At 34.3% G+C, this 19,643-nt stretch overlaps 2 protein-coding genes across 3 annotated transcripts; both read right to left on the bottom strand.

The window, feature by feature from the left end:
• Positions 1-242: 242 nt before the first annotated feature.
• Positions 243-5,144, bottom strand: LOC147411910 (SNARE-like superfamily protein). The gene is made up of 6 exons (XM_086453710.1): positions 5,080-5,144; positions 3,576-3,706; positions 2,511-2,596; positions 2,282-2,342; positions 1,653-1,739; positions 243-667 (listed from the first exon to the last, which is right to left on the bottom strand). Exons 2-6 carry the CDS (start codon positions 3,660-3,662, stop codon positions 575-577), a joined length of 414 nt encoding a protein of 137 aa, XP_086309836.1. The 5' UTR covers positions 3,663-3,706; positions 5,080-5,144; the 3' UTR covers positions 243-574.
• A 2,668-nt stretch (positions 5,145-7,812) lies between these two features.
• PDF1A (peptide deformylase 1A) lies at positions 7,813-11,858 on the bottom strand. Of its 2 annotated transcripts, XM_086453668.1 has the most exons (4): positions 11,364-11,858; positions 8,758-8,847; positions 8,575-8,642; positions 7,813-8,347 (listed from the first exon to the last, which is right to left on the bottom strand). In XM_086453668.1, the coding sequence occupies exons 1-4, from the start codon at positions 11,796-11,798 to the stop codon at positions 8,107-8,109; spliced, it is 834 nt and encodes a 277-aa protein (XP_086309794.1). In that variant the 5' UTR covers positions 11,799-11,858; the 3' UTR covers positions 7,813-8,106. The 2 variants fall into 2 exon arrangements, with proteins under 2 accessions (XP_086309794.1, XP_086309802.1); XM_086453676.1 differs by lacking the exon at positions 8,758-8,847.
• Positions 11,859-19,643: the final 7,785 nt, after the last annotated feature.

Here is a 19,643-nt window from a genome sequence, read left to right as displayed (position 1 = left end):
CAAAATACTTGATTGCAAAGCATTAGCAACGAGCAAAGGTAGACTAAATACAGGATTTACTCTAGTATTGGCAGAAAGGGGCAATGACATTCAAAATTAGACAAAAGAAATGGTATTACTTGCATACTTAAACCCACACACTTTCAGACGGTGTTTGATTGTTTCCTTACAAGTCTGATTTCTTCCTTGTGAACCTGTTTGGTGTCGACTCAATTTTCACTCTAACTTTCAACCCAGAAAGATTGTGATGATAAACATTGTCACCCTCCTTTAATTAGAAAAAAAGATTAAAAAGTTAAATTAAGATAACAACAGAAGTGTTTTCTCCCTCCCCTTCTTTACAATATCTAGAATTGTAGATTCACAAACCCATGAAACACTCGAAGTGATCATTGTGGCATAGAAAAGAGAATAAGGGGTAAAAAAAAAAACATGATTTAAAACATAACAAAATAAGAAAAACTGAACAAACAGTCAAGAATTTCCTGAAACTTCAAAGTAAAAGACATCAGGACAAAGGGGCTCACTATAGCTCCCACAAGCTTGCATCTCCATCCACAATCAACGAACAGCTCTACAGATATTTTCTTGCAAGGGCTCGGACTTTTGTATCAAAATGAGATGATGTAATGCGGGACCCAGGTAAGTAGAGGGGATTGAGAAGAATCTGCCAAGTATATGTGCAATGAAATTGATCAAAATCACCCAAAATATAAACAAAATCAAGTTGATTTGTCGAAGTCCTATCAACTCAAATAGAGTTTCTAGAAATATCACAATAGTGTGGACTGTGGAGACAGCACCTCTTAGTTCTTGTGCATATTCATGTTTTGAATGAGTTTTTGAGAGCAATGTGAACAAAGCTAAAGGGGACAAATTTGGCTCTTTTCTCTTGAAGAGGCACTATTAGTTAGTACATACTTTCTGAGAACAGTAATGTTTCATTTTCTATGATTTCATCACAATACAATGGCCACCATAAAGAACAATTTTATACTATATATGACTATGCAATGGCTTTGTAGGCTATTTACTTTACATTTGGGCTTGGAACCATAGTTCGGTTGGTTGATGGATTGGAATGCAACTTTTCGGGGTCTTGGTTCAAGTCCAGCTAACCAACAACAAAACAAGGTTTCATTCAAATCCAAGTACACGCTCTACTAACATCTATATATACTTGGATGAAAACGTTGTTTTGAATTAAGAAAATATCTAATAATAAAATAGAAAAAAATAAAAAATCTAAGAAGTATTTATGCAGTTACAATAACAGTGACAATATCTTATCATGCAGATATGGGCACGGATAGCATAACAAAGAGTCTAGGTACTGTAGGACCCAAGTCTAATTGAGGACAACACAACCAGGTTGTCAATGTCATGAGCTCAAATGAATACACAAATCCCAAAACCTACGTTGCATAGGAAATATTTCATTCATCCATCTTACAGACACCGTGAACTTCAGGAAAAAAATTTCACGAAATGGAGCACTTTAGAAATTTAAAGACGGAAATAAATAGAATCAAACTCGCATACCAATTCATCATCCACTACTGGTAGAGTTGCACTAACAAAGCATTCCTTTTCAACATTCTAGAATAAATTTACATAAAAAAGATTGCACTATAGAATATAAGAGATGTTACCTTTATATAAAGCTCATGGACCTCTTGGAAGAAGCTCTTAATTCCGTCATCGTTACGAGAGTCATGAAGTAGCATCAATCGCGTATGTATGACTTGGTCGGTCAAGGAAAATACAATGTAATAACAGAAAACATTAAATCAACGGAAAAGGAAAAGTGGATGGGTAATATCCATCCATACTATTTCATAGTACTTCTCTACACCTGAAAGAGATTCCTACATGGCACACAAAGCCCAAAATTCACATCATACTATCAAACTACAACTGTTTGATGCATGCACTGTTGACCAAGTAATGTTGAACTTTGGGTTTTCGTCAATCCAACAATACAAGAACATGCCTAAGACTGGATTGTTCACAGATTTCAAGGGTAGGTCAGAGGAGCTCATTATGATTTGGCCATAATCAATTACCTACAGCTAATTACCTACATCAGTTAATACTATAATATTATTAATTGAAGGTGCCAACATGGATCAAAACCTGCCTTCTACTTTGAGTTAATGATCTTGGTTGAAACAGGTTTAGCCGGTACCATTACCAAACTTTTTAGGATATATAGATTTAGGCCATCTGTACTTTCAGTGGAAATTATTATAAATTATTTCAGTGGCATAGGTAGGATATGACCTGCAGTAACATATACTGACACCACCAAATCGTTGAACCGGTCCACTGCTTTTAAGAACCTGTATTGAAAATGTGGCAAGCCAAACATTAATAGGTTCTAACTTCCAAAGGATGAAAACTGAAAACCAAGAAAGGTACAGGAGCACATCACGACAGCAAAAGTGCTTCTACGGTCCTCAAATGAACCTTCACATGAAACATTTTAAATAAGGGTGATGGAAACTCACATAGCACTGGTAGTCCATGCAAGATCCTGAACAATATCCAAAGCTGCATGTAATATGAACTGGTGCTGGTGAGCAGCTTCTTCCTTCTGTAACAGGATAATGAGGTCAGCATGCCAACCATTACCAGCATGACAGCATCACACAAGGACAAAAGTTCAACAAAAGAAAGAGTGAAGACAACAGTAAAATGGGAATCTAATATGCAACAAACAGTAATGAAAGCACAAATACATAACTGTTTACATGCTTTTAAACCAAATCATCATAGTCAAGAAGATAAAAACAAAGCACCCAATGCTCTTCGAAGGCATGTTTTTTGAAGATTTTGTCTTCAAGTGGAACGCTCTTTGTAGTGTTTAGTGGGGTAGTGGTTTTGTTGTGGACCGTTTCTTTTTGTTGTTCTTTGTCTCTTTTATTTTATTTTTTTCTCTTGTATAGGGGCCACCTTGGACTCTTCTTCTTTTTTTCAATCAATAAAGTCTTATACTTACCAAAAAAAAATTATGTAGGCTTTGAAATCAAAGTGAGTTGAAAGTAGTGTATTTCATAAGTTTTATGCCCATATTTACACAACAATTAGATGGATTAGTTGTAAGGGTCTGACATCAAAGGTGTAGCGAAGGTGATGACTCATACTCTATATGCCAATATGTTTCTCAATTTTCATAACAAGATATGCTGTTCTACAAATTTCATTAGGTTTCCACTAAAGGAGGTCAATGACATGATTCAGATGGATCCATTTTGGTGACAGTATATGCTAATCAAAATTGTCCCTAGGTTACTAATATGTTCCCATTTTCCCCCTTCCCTTCCCAAATTGAACATAGGAAAGACTAAACAAGCCAAGAAAGAAAATTATTTCCCAAGAAAATACTACCTAGCAACGCACTAATGATTAAAATGAGAGATAATTGTAACAAAAGTCTGGAAATATAATCTGACAAATACACAGAGAAACAAAAAAAAAAATAATAAGTCCATAGTTGAATGTGTGAAGTATCAAATCAAGTTCTAAAATGTATGCACAAGCAATGAGTAGGGAACTAAAACTTAAAGAAAAACACCATACTTTAAGTGCGAGCCCACTTCAGCTTCATATATAGGAATGTCATTCCTGCTGACAATTATGAAACATGCTGTACTTGCCATACCTTTCCTCTAGAAAAATAACATGCACACTGATATATTTCCAACTGCAAAGAAATAGAAAAATAAGTCAAAGATCATAAGAAGCATGAAAGACATTGAGATCTCACAATCATCCAGCACAAGTCAAATTACCTACAACCTAATATTTTTCAAACCACAAATGATGATAAAAGCAAGTCACATGACCTTGAGTGATGGAAAATGGAGATAACAGCACCTATCAACAAACTATGGCCCAACTAGGTACGCCTGAAAATCTTCATAAAACCCCCACAGAGCATAAGTTTGTGTGTGTTTGGTCTTTTCCAAGTGCTTGATTGTGTTTCCATAAAGTGGGATATTACAAAAGTTTATACCATAGTTTTCTAGGATAAAAAAATATATCCATCACAATCATCTCTCTCTTTGTTTCTGTTTGCTCGATTGATCCCAAGTGGCCTCAAGAAGGTTGACAAGAATAGTAGAAGATGTTCCAAGCGGGTATTGATTGGTGTTAATGGGAAGCACAATGGTTAAGATCCCACTCAATAATAAAATTATATTGTCTTTTTCTATTGCTCCTAGACTATTATGTTTAGCTCAGTAGAGCTTATTTCGACTACCCTTCTAAAGGTTTGATTATTCTAGTTTCATACCTACAACTGTCCTTATTAAAGCTTTGTTAGATCAGTTCAAGCATATCTTCCTTGCATACATCTTCCACCTTAATAATCAAGTAAAATTAAGACAATTAAGTAGTGGAACAATTGTTTTTTGGCAAAGAGAGATTAAGATAAATAATTTTCCTCGTAATTAACCCTACACTCAGCATCCAACAACGATAGTGATGGAAACTGTATCGAGAGCAAACAAAAACAGTGCAACCTCCTGTAATTTCTTCTAATTCTTCTTTTCCGTCATCTTCTTATCAGTAATCAAACCACATAACGTCCCCCATTTATTTATTGTTGTTTTAGATTCTTATCTTCTTTAAAAAAAAATTGAATTCTAGGTTATCAAAGAAACCTAGATTTAGGATTGGTGTCGAGTGTTTTTTAGAAAACCCATTAACTCAATTTACTCTCTCGATTCTAAAGTTCAAATGTTAGTATGCAAAGCAATCATGGAAAAATGGAATTTGATCTTGAAAAATCAACAATCAAAACGAACTGAATCACACACACACCAAAAAAATCAACATTTTGTTAAAAAAAAAAAAAATTGAAAATTAATATAAGATTTCAACATTCTGTACACCTACCCGTTTTATGGTTTAACATCCAATGCAGAAAAAAACATAGAACAACAAACAAATCTGCAAATAAAAATCTTGATTCATGGGGAAATCGTCAGAATATAAAATACAAAACCCTAATTTCTAGTTTATCTACTCAAAATCAAACATTCAAGAGCCCTAGAAAATTAAAGAGAGAGTTACCTGCGTTTTCCAATGAAAATATGCCAACAAATAACAGATCTGCAAATAAAATGAAGGGAAAATTATTAAAAAAAACCGTACCCGAACCGTGGGTGTATTTAATCCGAACCAATCCAATCCAAAAGCTTCGGATTGGTTCGGTTCTCGGATTTATCCAATCCAATGTGCACCCCTAGTTTACGTCATAAAGTAATCTTATACGTACAATATTAATTTTAATTAATTAGAAGGTGGCAAGTGAAATATCATAAGTTTTTTAAGGGTTTATTTGTAATTGCTCTTTTCAAGAGAGAGAAAAAATCTGTTATTTAATGATTTTTTTTTTAAATTCGATTTTTTCTTTAAATAATTAAGAGAGAGAAGGTGTAGAGAGAAAAAGATGAGAGAGAAATAAAAAACCGGTCATTCAATGACCTTTTTTTTTTTTTAATTGATTTTTTTTTAAAATAATTAAGAGAGAGAAAGTGAAGAGAGAGAAGGAGGAGAGAGAACAAAAAACCGATCATTTAATGACCTGTTTTTTTTAAAAAATCGTTTTTTTTTTTAAATAGAGGAGAGAGACTACAACCGGCCAATCAATGGCCGGTTTTTACCTTTTTCATAATTTTAAATAAATTTGGTTTTTTTTTAGAAATAATATTTTTATTCGGTTTTTTTTAATAATTTTCCCTAAAATGAAAAGAGATTTACCCGGCAGATCTAACAGTTGCATTTTAATTAGAAAAACTCCTTGAAGTTCTGAAAACTCTAATAAAACCTTACATTATGAAGTTTGTTGCCCACCAAACCTTCCTTAATCAAGTTTATTACACAGGCCCAGCAAACCCTCGATTGGCGGTACACGTCATAAAATTTAAATTGGTGGGTTAATTTGCTACTTAATATATCTTCAAGTGAATCCTAACATCCTCAATTTTTTATTTCTAAAGACATGATCTGATGACATAGGATTATAAAGGATAAAATTCTAAGAACTTCGAAAAAAAAAGTTATTTTTAACAATTGATTTTTAACTTTAAATTTGTGAGTTTTGTAGCCATCCATTTCAATGTATTCAATCAAGTTAAAAAAATGATTTTTTTCTTTTCAATCAAATTTTGTCGATGAAATCTAAAAGTTTATGATATTGGATTGCCTATTTTATAATCCAAGTTGGCCCAATAACCCTTAGTAAGATCTTAAATCTAACTAATTACTCATAAACCTAACTAATTAATCATGCTAGACTGATTCATGAAGTAAGGTTTGGTTCAGTAAGTAACAAAGGAGTTTTTGTAATAAAATTGTAATAGATATGTCTGTCCCGTAAATCTTACAAAAATGAATTTTTTAGAAGAAGAAGAAAGTTCGTTTAATTACCATTTTACCTGGGTCATACAGACGGGCCCAAAAATATTAAAACATCGGAATATTTTCCGCCTTTTTACAGGCCTTTGTGGTGTTGAAAACAGGGCCGAAAAGGATTCTTGTGAGTTGAAGATGGCCTAATTAGCAATCTCCTTGTTTAATTTGTGAAATTTTCATTTTTTTCAATGAAAGTATCAGTCTCCCGATTATTGAGTTATTTTGAATAATTAATATATTTTAAGATTAAAAAGAATAAAGAATGCTTAAGTGACCTCACACTGGAATCTTATATCGCACTTCTTAACATGAAAGTGTATGGGAATCATAAATGCTTGACGTGAAATTATATTTTAATTCAGATATACTTGATGAAATCAAATCTGTTAAATTTGGATTCGGATCACTCAGATTTAGGATAAAATCCGTACCATTTGGAGCCCTAGTTGTAGTCTTGTGGTGAATCGTTTGTTAGTGGTGTATTTTTTATTTTATTTTATTTTTCCTTGTAAAACACTTCAAAAATAAAAGAGAAATTCAAATTAATAATTATCTTTTCATCAAATTGGTTCACCTTTTTCAAAAGTACAGATTACATAGAAGCCCTAAAAATGTTTTTTTTTAACCTCTTGGGATCTCCAAAATGAAGTGTGTCAAAATTAGTTTACAATTATTTTTTACATTTTCTTTTCCTTCAGAATCTTCCACCCCTCAAGCCACCAACAAATAACAATGGAGACATTTTTTTCTCACATAAAAGTAAATCTCGGATTTCCAGAATCCCTAAATGATCAATTGCGCGAAACCTAACAAGGGTAATTTTATAAATTGGAGATGCCCTCACTACAATAATGTGATTGGTTGATCCAAGATTCTGTAAAACCCCAGATTGAATTTTCTCTGAGTAAATTTTTTTCATAAAAATGTTATACATTAGCCTTCCCCTTTAAAATAAAATTTTAAAAAAAAAAAAAAAAAAGTTGTAAACTGGCGAATCAAAAATGTTTTTCTTTTTGTTTTTTTATTTTTTATTTTGCTAAATTGGTGGTGAATTAAAAATGATTTTAACTTATTTTAAAAAGCCTAATATGCTCGATCAGATTGCCTCCGGCCCACTTTTTTCCTCCAAATCATAGTAAAAACCCTTCTAATCATATGATGTGTAGAGGTAAAAGCTCTAATGTGAGATACCAAGCAGATCCATAATATAGGTAAACCTGACACCAGAGAATCAAGTTTTGGTTCTTGTTGAGTATCGACCCACAACCAAATTTATGAAAGAGATGACTACAAGCCATGAAGCTTTGATGCTTCTAAGTAACTTGGAATATTGTGTTTCTTATGAATATTTTAGATCTATATCCCATCTTTTGAGTTAAAAACATCAAATGTAGAAAATTTGTTGGCATTGGTTGATGAAGCACAGTAGTCAATTTGATAAGAAACATGTTTACATGAGACATTTATGATTGCTTCAAAGCCTTGAGAACGCTCACCATTTTCCTACTCACAGAGGTTGGAAATATTTCCCGACAATCAGTGATCCGAATTACCTCTTGAAGCCAAAAGTTCAATTTGATCCAATTCAGCCTACATGGAGCTCAACACGACAACCTTCCCTTTCATGAAGCATTGAAGTTTTGTTAAGGAAGAGAGACCCCTTCGGATGTCTGAGACTATGAGCTAGCGAACACCGAGCTTGGGGGACCCCATGGGAAGAGGTAAGTCCAAGTTCTCAACAGTTCTAAATGTTCTTGGGACCATCTTATCGACATAGATCGTACCATCGAGATGATCACATTCATGCTGTAATATGCGCGCCTGCCAACCTGTAGCCTTTACTTTGATGGGATTTCCGTCGGGACCCAAACCTGTAACCTCAACCTCGAGGTGTCGCTCAACCAATGCTCTGAACCCATCAACACTGGAAAAAAAATAACATCAAACAGAATCACCTCAAGAATATAATATGTTCCCGTTTGATGTGCCCAAATTAATAATAATGGAATTCTAAATTCTGTTACTAAGGAAAATAATAAAAGTACGAGTCTCATATGGCATAGATATGGAAGTAGACCCTAAAAACAAAAGGAAAGCCCAAAATACTCAATCCAGTTAAATAAGCTTGATCATTAATTGTTTGCTTCTCACCTTAGACACCCTTCAAAGAATAGTGCAGTTTTGTTGCTCTTCTTTTCAAGCTTGGGATTCAGAATAACCTGCTTCGAAAAAACTGATAAATAAAAACAGTCCAGAAAAGAAAAATCCATTTATTGATGATAAGAAAGGAATGAAACATATTTGAATGTTTTACCATTCAGTATAATAACTTACCAAAAGATCAAATGGATGCCGGTCTTGTGCTATAGTTTCTTCCTTTCTAGAATAACTAATATATTCTTTTGTATCTTCCAAAACAATAATCTGCAGTATCAAAACTGTTATTGAGATGGGAATTTCCTTTTCTTTTTTTTGGTCCCAGTGCAAGGTTATTGTGAAGGAGAATAGTGACCACTTTGTACCAGCACAGGAGCTGTGAAGGCTGAGTAACTCTATGGGTGTAGTACTTGAGTCTAAACATGGCAAGAAGAAAGATTAATTGATTGCAGTAACCATTGTTAGGGAGGAAAATGTTTTTGTTCTGTTGTGTTCAGAGAACAGGCAGGACAAACCTTACAGTCACTTCTTGTGAGACATGTTGTGATACGAGATCCCCACTCTCAATGAAAGTGGGAACATACCCTCACACGTCCACTCTCTAATGGGTACACATTTGAGGAAGAGGTTGCCAATGAAAAAAATGAGAATAATGTAATTTAATGAAAGAGTTTTAAAAGAAAAACATTCCTTGCAGCCCACAACCCAATTGAGTCGGCGGCCAATGCTCGAGCACAGCCCAACCTAGCAAGGCATGGTGTGCGCAAGGGCCTTCATAGTTTCTCTACAGCTCTCTTATTAAGCTTTACAATACGGACTTACAAATGATATTATCCCTCACAAAGTCTTTTCCTATCCAATGTGGGACTGAGTCTCTACAACAGAGATGTGAAAAACAATGAAGAATGCAACTTCGAAATAAAATGCTATAAGATCCAACTAAGTACATGAAACCCACTAAAAATGGATCCCAATAGGACTAAAAAGTGATAGAAAACCTGCAAAAGTCCAATAAAAATCTCCACATGAATGAAAAACTAAATATAGAATATAGTGGGAAACTAGTGCATGGGAAACAGTGTTTTGAACCTACAGTTTTAGAGTAAGCCCATATGATATACTAGCTATCTAGGGAACTTTTGGTTTTGATTTGTACAACTTTATGGTTAAAAACCTAGATCATGGATTGCACACGCAACTCTTCTTCTTCTTTTTTTCATTTTTTCTTTTCTTTTTTCTTATTATGGGAGTGTCCAGACCCGTAGGCCCGATTAGCAAGGGTGAGGGAACTAACCTCTTAAAGAACTATATCTCACCCAAATCCCCGGGGTACATGCAATACCCCACAAACCACATTTACCAAGTAAGCCAGGATAAATCCTTGTAGGTGGCCAACGAGGGGGCTTGAACTCAACTTTTCTAAAACACCATCAAGTTCATATGGCTGCACTCACCATGTTGGCCATGATCATTCCCAATGTTATTTATGAGCGCTCTATATAATCAACCTAATTATCAAGGAAGCAACAAGTTCCACACTCATATAGGTTCGTTTTTCAAGAGTGTTTATGTCAGAACTCCCCATCAGACTACCCAGTTCTATCAAGTTAAGGACTTGTGTTTCTTAACGACATATATGGTAGTATCTCAACATAAGGATGGATTTGGAGTAAAGCTTTGATGTATTATTACCACCAAGTACTAAAAATAAAAAAATTGTTTTTGTTGAACCTTGGGATCTTTATATGGCTGCATTCATCATATTGGCCATGATCATTCCCAAGGTCTTTATGACCACTCTATATAATCAACCTAATTATTGAGGAAAAAACAATTTCCACACTCATAAAGGTTCTTTTTTCAAGAGTGTTTATGTCAGAACTCCCCGTCGGACTACCCAGGTCTATCAAGTTAAGGACTCATGTTTCTTAACGATATATGGGGTAGTATTTCAACATAAGGATGGATTTGGAGTAAAGCTTTGATGTATTATTATTCCAAAGTACTAAAAATAAAAAAATTGTTTTTGTTGAACTCGGGATCTCCAATCCTGTTGCATTTAGTCCCACATCGGACACAAATTGCCTTGTCTCTCTCCTTATAAGATCCTAGGCCTCTCCACTCATTGCCAATTGGTTTGGAGTTGGACCCCCAAATTTATCACAATCCACATAAGTTGAGTTCTAGAACTGGTGATTTATTTACATGTATGCTTAAGCCCCACTAATCTCAATGTACTATAGATTACCTCTATAGCCATCCCCTTGGTCCGTGGATTGTTGCATGGTGTTGGCACTTGGGTATTCGACAAATGTCTATATACTTCCCGTCATATGAGCTATTCTAGGCTTTTAATATGTCACTGGGTTATTATAATAAATATGTTTTGTAAGTGACTGAACCATTAGGAAATACAAAAACCATTTTGTTTCCTTGGCAACTTTATCCAAAGATATAAACTCCGACTCCATTATGGATCCGACGATGCAAGTTTACTTGAGGATTTCAAGACACTGCACCTCCTCCAAGAGTCAACACATTACGGTCATTTGATTTAAGTTCATTAGAATCTATAATCCAATTTACATCACAACCCATTCTAGATATAGTTCAATTAAAGTGTGTGTGAAGTATCTCAATACCCTTATTATAGAATCCCAATGCCCATCACCATGGTTACTAGCTCTGATATCATGTAAAAGTAACAAAACCAAATTCACCAAACTAATTCGGAAATTTGGCTCCAACCCAGATGAAGAAAAATACATTAAAACAAAACATACCCTCAAGGGAATTCCAATCTGAGGAGCAGCAAGACCGACCCCAGGTGCTTTTCTCATGACCTTGACCATATCATCAATGATTTTCTGAATCTTCTCTGACCCAATTTCATCGAGAGAGACATCACGGGCTGGCTCATGAAGAACAGGATCACCTGCTTTTACTATGTTTGGTAAGGTTAATTTCTTATCTCCTAAACCCAGAAACCAACCTGCTTTGGCAGTTGAAGTAGAAGAACTACAAGTTCTTGAGGTGATGAAGTTGCTATTGAAGACTGGTTTAAGATCTGAAACCTTGGATTTGAAGGGTTGTTCTTGATTTTGGTGGAAACCCAAAATTGGGTTTCTCGGAAATCGAATGTTTTTCGAGGTTTTGAAGCATTTTTGGGCAATGGAGATTGGATATAGATGTTGTGAGAATCGGTGGATGCTCTCCATCAGACAGTACTCACAGTAGCAGGCTTCTTTTAGCTCAGCTAAAGAAGGGTTTTAGCAAATATTTGTGACGCCCGTGTTTTTAAGCTGATTACATGGCCCCTAGAATCCTGTCTTCTCGAATAGACAAATGAAAATGACCTGAATGCCCTCCTATCTGTTGAGTTTAGTCCCACATCAAACACAAATTGCCTTGTCTCTCTCCTTAAAAGATCCTGGGTCTCTCCACTCATTGTCAATTGATTTTGAATTTGACTCTCAAATTTATCATGATATTAAAGCGAGTCTTTCTCTTCTCCATGCCCCCTAGGGGGTGTGTTGAGTTTATGCTCACATTGGACACTAATTACCTTGTCTCTCTCCACTCATTGTCAATTGATTTTGAGTTGGACCCCCAAATTTATCAGTATCCAACTTAAAATTTGATTTTTCTTTTTTTCATCATTTCCATGCTTCTCACCCTCAATAGTAGAATCTTATCTTCACTATTGTTTCAACTTCTTCTTAACCCTTTGTTGAAAATCCTAGATAGTTTTTATCTAAAATCTCATATTAAATTTTTTTTAATTATATTACCACACCATTGTATTATGGATAAACACGATAAGTGATTTTATTATAATATATAATGATGTGGTAATATTTTTTTATGGGCAAAATAATTTTATTAAAATAAATTGACTAGTTGAGATAACCAATCACAATACAAGAAGAAATAACAAATTCACAAAATAAGTACGATGCTAATTCAAACATTAAGCATTCCAACAAATAGGGGTGGAGCTAGTAAGGAGTTGGTGGGGTGATTGCCCCCACAGAACTTTAAGACACCCCTATATTTTCAACTAATTATATGTCCCATTTATCCACACTCTCTCACCTATCTCCCCATTTGTCCCCACACCCTCACCTCCCTCCAATTCCAACCCCCCCCCCCCCCCTTTTAAGTGTTTTTGTTGATGACATTACCTCTTAATCGATCTTTCTCATATGCTAATTGGAATGACCTAAATATCCTTTTCTTCAACTTTTAACCTGAATTTCTCCCTAAAACATTCATCTTCAAGTTCTTCAATTATACAACTAACCATAGTTTGCCCCCACTATAAGAAAATCTTGGCTTCATCCCTACTAACGAAACACAAAATCTTCGAAGAATACCCTTTTGGAATCATTGTCCAATTTGCTCAAAAAGAATGTGATAATATTACAATTCTTTCTTTTTCAGTTGACGATTGAAATAGATAGAATCTTAAGATTGATGACATGCCTCTTTTATTGAAAACTACAGCTCTTTCTCCTTGTCCATGTCGTGTCACCAGATCTAACACCACACCACACAAGAAAATCTTGGCTCCACCCTTGCTTGTTGGTCTGCCTTTCCAATAGGTCTATCAATCAACATGAAATGCACCATGTGACTAATTTTTTGGTCCCATAGCTCAGCCCACGGATACATGTCTTGTGAAATTGGACTTTCCTACAATTGAGGTTCTCCATAAATACGACTTATAGGATTTGGGAAAAAACACAAATTTTCTCGAGATTGATTCTTATCTTCCAAAAAATAATACACTTTTTCATAGAGATTCATTTTCTTTGAGAATCCTTGCCATCTCCAAGGTTATGTTGATGGAGAGTCTCAACTTGTTCATGAGACTAGTATTTTCCTATGAAATGTACATACAAAAAATCAATTTGATTAGTAATTTTTAAGAATAATGCAAGAGTGATAGCACAAGACACTAAGCTAACGTGGATTTGTGTTAAAAAATAGATGTTTTTCAACCATATCTCAAGGAAAAACATATATGGTCGTGAGTGCATATCCACATCAATGTAATGTTGTAGGAAGTAACTTTTGCATTTTTCAATGAGAAACATTTTTCTTACTTAGTAAATATTTTAACTCTTATTGAGGGTCATTTTGCTCAAATAAATTATGACATCAACTATTTAACATCACAACCTTTGAGTTTTATCGAAAAATTCATATAAAAAAAAAATTATTTTAAACTTGATCCAAAGTTTTGATAATGGACGACGACTGAACTTGTACATAATGCTCAAACTTAAAATTGAAATTCAACTGTGAAAAAAAAAAAACTTTTTTTTTTTCTTTGTCCGTTACAACCAGGAGCATCATGTTTTTGAATGCCACACCCTTAGTAAGAGTGAAATCCATACTAGCTTAGTGAGGCTAGTCGGATTCTTTTTCAATTTGTGATTATCCATGATAGTGATTTCCGATCATCAATATCCGAGTCCACCAAGGCAACAACTCATCGAGGTGGCAAACATACTTGAGTTGGTCTACAAAGATGTGATACGTGGCAAAATTTTATACGACAAATTCAAAAGAGGGATTACGTACGTAGTCGTCAAGTGTCAATTATTGTTCACCGTCACAATCGTTGACATTCAAAAGAGCATATGGTATGAACACGTGGGACCTAAAGTAAGGTGACACATGTACGAAGCTTCCTTCCTTGACCTGAAATTCAAATAAAACAAATCTCCATACCATAATGCAACACGTGGCACTGTATCAACAAAAATGCTCTTGAATCCAATGGCTAAAAACACTGATCTCTTTTAGTTTTAAAAGCCAACTTTTTCTTATACACACCAAATTTAGTATGTGTGCGTGGATAATCGTTATATTATTTTAATAACTGCACCCCGTTAATTTGGGTTTCATCCCAAGTAGAGAAAATAATAGTAGAAGTTGCTTGCTCACGATGATTTAATTTCCATTCCAGACTAAGATGATCTGCCCGTGTTGTCTCGGTCTCATTCAAGTTTCAACAACATACAGATAGATATACACAGTGTCTAACATTCACATCATCTCGCGAGATAAACGAGATGTCTCATACGATACTTTGAAAATCTTGATCGAGTCAATCAGAATATTGTAGATTTTGATCTAAATAATTAATTTTTTAGAATTTAAATGTTTATTATATAATAAAATATAATTTTATGATTAAACATTTTCTAATCTATCTTATTTTATTAAAAATTTATAATTATTTTAATTTAAATCTATGTAAATCATTATAAACTGAGTTAAATAGATTGTCTCATTTGAGACGAATTGAATCATCTGAGACAACTTGATCTCGTCCATGGACGAGATAAGATGTCAAATCGAGTTTTGAAACCATGTTTCCCACTTCAAGTGAAGTAAATAGTAGTAGCATCAGATGTCTTCTGTGAAACCTCATGCATTGCTCTATCTCAATTAATCACCTTTCGTACATGTAGAAGGATGACTCAATTTTTATAAAAACTCTTTCAAAGATATGATGGACCAATCATCCTAGAAGTATTGGTATCTTCCCAAGTTCAATGGATCCCATTTACATGCAATAATTGGGACAGGATTGGTTGGAAAAGATCCTAGTGAGAAGCCATACACGTACACATCAAGTACCCCCGAAACTTATTGGGTGGCATATGCAAATGCAAATGTATTATAAGGGTCCTTTGCAATTTAAAATATTATTAGAGACATTTACGAAAAAGTGATCAACTTTTGACGAATTTACAATTTCAACTCACTGGAATAACAACAAATTCGAGGGTTTTCTAAGTGACTATTTTGGAGGTTTAAAGTAACTAATTGGAAATGTTCATTTTAAACTTGCGCAACAAGCACTTTAAAATTGTTGAGTTCGTTATCGTTGTGAATTTTTTTTAACGAAAACGTGAACATTCACGTTTTGATAATTAAAATGAACAATTAGCCAGAATCGTAAATAACTCATTTTCAGCTCATGAAATGGTAATTCACCCATATTATTAAGGAGATTTTGAATATTACATAATAAAAAGATAGTTTTATATGCTTAGAAGCCTAATGTCAGGCTATTGTTTTATTGATTTCTAATGAAACCCACATTGGAAGTATTAAGTTTAAATGTAAGGTGATGCATTTCACATTTTATAATACTAAAGATAAAGATTTGTTTATTTATTTGTTGTTAATCAACCAACTACTCTAAAAGATCAATTTGTTGGAGAAGGGGAGAAACAATGAATATAAGAGGGTCATAAGGCTTAATTAGGGTATGACTTTTTTTTTTTTGGAAGAATAATTAGGGTATGACACACACAAGAGTGGAAGAAAATATACACTTAACACCCCCCACCATAAGGGTGAAGAGATTCGAGCTTGTGACCTATACGAACCTAGCGCTCTAATATCACGCTAACCAACTAACTACTCCAAAAGATCAAACTATTGGAGAATGGGAGAAATTATGAATAAAAGAGGGTCAAGGGACTTAACTAGGGTATGACACACACCCGAGAGTAGAGGAAAATATACTCAACATTTGCTTAATTTTTAATTTATTTTTATTCCTATTTAGTGCATTACATATACTTATTTCACCATTAGAAAAAGAAAAAAAAAATTGGTGTGGCAATATAAGCTCTGTACATGCGTGTGAACTGTGTAGAGCTCATGCTCGTGTACATATCTTAAGCCGCACGTTTACGTTTCACATGCGTGTGCGGAAGCAACTCATGCGCGCATATTCTCACATGTAAGTCACAAAAGTCGGCCTCCAAACTTTGACTAACACATCTCCTTTCCTTCTTGAAACATATATAAGAAGAGCTCACTGGGGCTTTAATCATCATCTAGCCTTCTCTTTTAGACATATAAGAAGATAACAATGAAGAAAAGCTTCACGTCCCCTCTCCATCCCATAAAAGTACAAGAAGAAGAAGAAGAAGTTCATCGAGCTTCAACATCAAATGTTGAGGCCATTAGAGCTCCAATGAAGTCTCATATTAGAGACACTAGAGGATTGGAGACAGAGAGGTTCGATTGCAAGTCCGAAGATATTAACGAATGTGCCGATGCTTTCATTAAGAAATTCAAGCAACAACTCCTGATCCAACGGCTTGAGTCGATCGAGAATTACGAAAAAATGCTAGCAAGAGGACTCTAAGATCCTTCATTTCAAGTCCTCTTATTTCCCTTGAATTTCATCTCTATGTGTGCTGTTTTGAATGTGGGTTAATTATTTCATTTATCGCATTTCTTGTCAGTGATTTATTGGTCGCACGTTTTAGTTTTTCGCGATCCACAAAAATTTGAGTATTTCTTGATAGTGATGAGTGAAGTCTAAGTGGACTACATATACGTTTAACGTGATTCAAGTTAAGATGTGGTCATCGATCGACTATGAAGTATATACGAACATGAGATTCAATGGTTGTGTTTGATAAAAAAATCACATTGATGATTGAGAACTTTAAATAACAAAGTCTTCACACATTCTAGCTTCTGAAGAGCATTACTTTGAAAGATGGTATCTGAATCACCATTATAATAGTGTCAAGATCATACGGCACCCCGTTTCTATAGATATGAACAGTGTCTAAGTGACAATTTAATTAGGAAATAAACAAATTGGGCTGCGTGAAGCCGTGAACAGCTTATTAGGAGACGGAAGTGAGGATTAAAAAAAAAATTTTAATTCCAAAATGTATTTAATGCACTTTAACATGTGCCCTTATGGCACTTGTTAACAAAACCCTATTATTATTATTATTATTATTATTATTATTATTATCATCATCATCATTGTCATCAATTGAAATTCAACTCTTATATTTCAACAATCCTTCCTTCATCACCTTCCTACCCTTTTCTCCATGTGTATTGATGTTGCTTTTAGATCCTAAAATTTCAAGTTGTGATTTTCTAAGGCCCCCTCTGACAAACACTCCCCTAAGCTCTCTATCATGGCATGGGTTATAACCATAGATTTTCTCGAGATACACACTTGAACATCCCCATAAATATGTGCAGTTGTGTATCCTGAGGAAGAAATCTATGGTTCTAACAAATGCCCCATAAGAGACATATAATTCAGAGGGGGGCGTCAGAAAATCATTATTCTAAAATTTTTCCTACCATCATACAGTGGACTTCTTTAGATTATGAACATTTATGGAAGATGTAAGATTTCTGAAGACGAGACGAATTGGTTCCATCTAGTTTGGGGTACTAGACCCACCTCGAATTGCAATCTAGTCGACGCATCTCAGTTTCAAGTTGGCTTAATGAGCTCTAAAACCATGGTTCAACTCAAACTGATGATGCAAATAGTCCAATAAATTGCTTATTCCCCCAACAATTGGGATTAAAATTAAAAAAATCGGCTAAGGTGTATAAAACAATTAAAGATAAATGATTGCATAAGTAATTACCAAACTTAATATCCGTCATGATCAATGATCATATGTATTTGCAAATTGATTATCGAAATCATAATTCATTATGAGAACCGTTACAAACCATCCTTTAATGTGAAATGTAATAATAATTCCAAATTAACAATTTTCTAATCTTTTACTATGCTTCCCTGCTTCACCTATGTTGACCCTTACTTTCATCTAACAACAACAGACGGCTGAGATGGGAGGCAAAGCATACGTCTCCTAGAGATCCATACAAATGTCTAACGATTTATTTCATTTAGGCATCTCTAAGGAATATCTTCCCACCTAATAAAGTGGTTTACGATGATTTAAGAAAAGGTAAATTAAAAAGTAATCAAATTAATGCAGTATTAGGATAAGCATATTCATCCCATTTTGGATTTGGGTTTAGATAAGGATATAGTTTGATAATTTATTGGATCAACTCTAGATCAACAATATCTCTATTCGAATAGAGTCGTGGTTTTCTAACGTCCCCTGAGACACCCCCCCCCCCCCCCCGACGTGGCATGAGTTAGGACCATAGATTTTTTCCCTCAGGATACACAATTATACAACTCCATAAATTTGTGCAGTTGTGTATCTCGAGAAAAGAATATATGTTCTAGCACATGTCATGTCAAGGGGTGTGTGTCAGAGAGAGGCGTCAGAAAATCATTATTCATAGGGAAAAATATGTGAACATTTGTAAATTATATTATATATTTTATCTACGAGGAAGATCTTTATCCAATATGAACAGAAATTTTGGAATGAGCTGATTTTTTTTACATCCTCACAAAAAATTAATCTATTCTGAAACTTCTAAACCCCAATTTACAAATTGAAGAACGATGGACTATCCATTTTTTGTAAATCACTTTTCACGGGCTTAGAAGTCATAGAGATCATCCTCACAACAACAACAAAAAATCAACCCATTTCGAAACTTCTAACCCTAATTTACAAAACACATTGTATAAAACATTAAATCTTGATCCTCCCCTTTATCTACATTTACATGTAGGAAATTTATTTATGTTTAAGATCCAATTATTGTCGTAATAGATTTCGATTCAAACTGAGATTTTATAAAATCCCGATCTGATACAGGTCCGATCCAATTCATATCATGCTTAATCCAATCTGTATAAAATACGTCCTAGATCAACCTGATCCAATATAACAATCCTAAGCATAATATCAAATTACTAAAATATCCTAAATGAATTAGCCTTTGTTAATATCATTATTTTTCTTTCTATATCAACTATATACAACTTTCCTAAACTTGTCCCATACTACGATTAAAGCTAAGCTGGCACTTTTTGCCTCTTTTTGTTACTCTTGTCTCGTTTCATTAATTAATTTAATTAGAAAGTAAGATTTCCTACTTCAAATAATTTCATATGGTATCATAAGCGGACACGTGGCACAAATATAGGGCAGGCCCATGGAAAAAACACTCAAATTATTTCCGACTTTCTATTGTAGATCATCAAAAAGTGAGAAAATTTTGATAAAACTAGTGGGCCTTAAAAATGTTTGACACGTGGCGATTTTAATTTGAAGAACCATTGAAATTCAATATGTCCAAGACCATTGAATCATACTTCTTTCCTT

Source organism: Akebia trifoliata, chromosome 1 (assembly GCF_017979445.1).
Source record: "Akebia trifoliata isolate Shusen 1 chromosome 1, ASM1797944v1, whole genome shotgun sequence".
NCBI classification, from domain to species: Eukaryota; Viridiplantae; Streptophyta; class Magnoliopsida; order Ranunculales; family Lardizabalaceae; genus Akebia; species Akebia trifoliata.
This window is presented reverse-complemented; position numbering and strand designations above follow the sequence as displayed.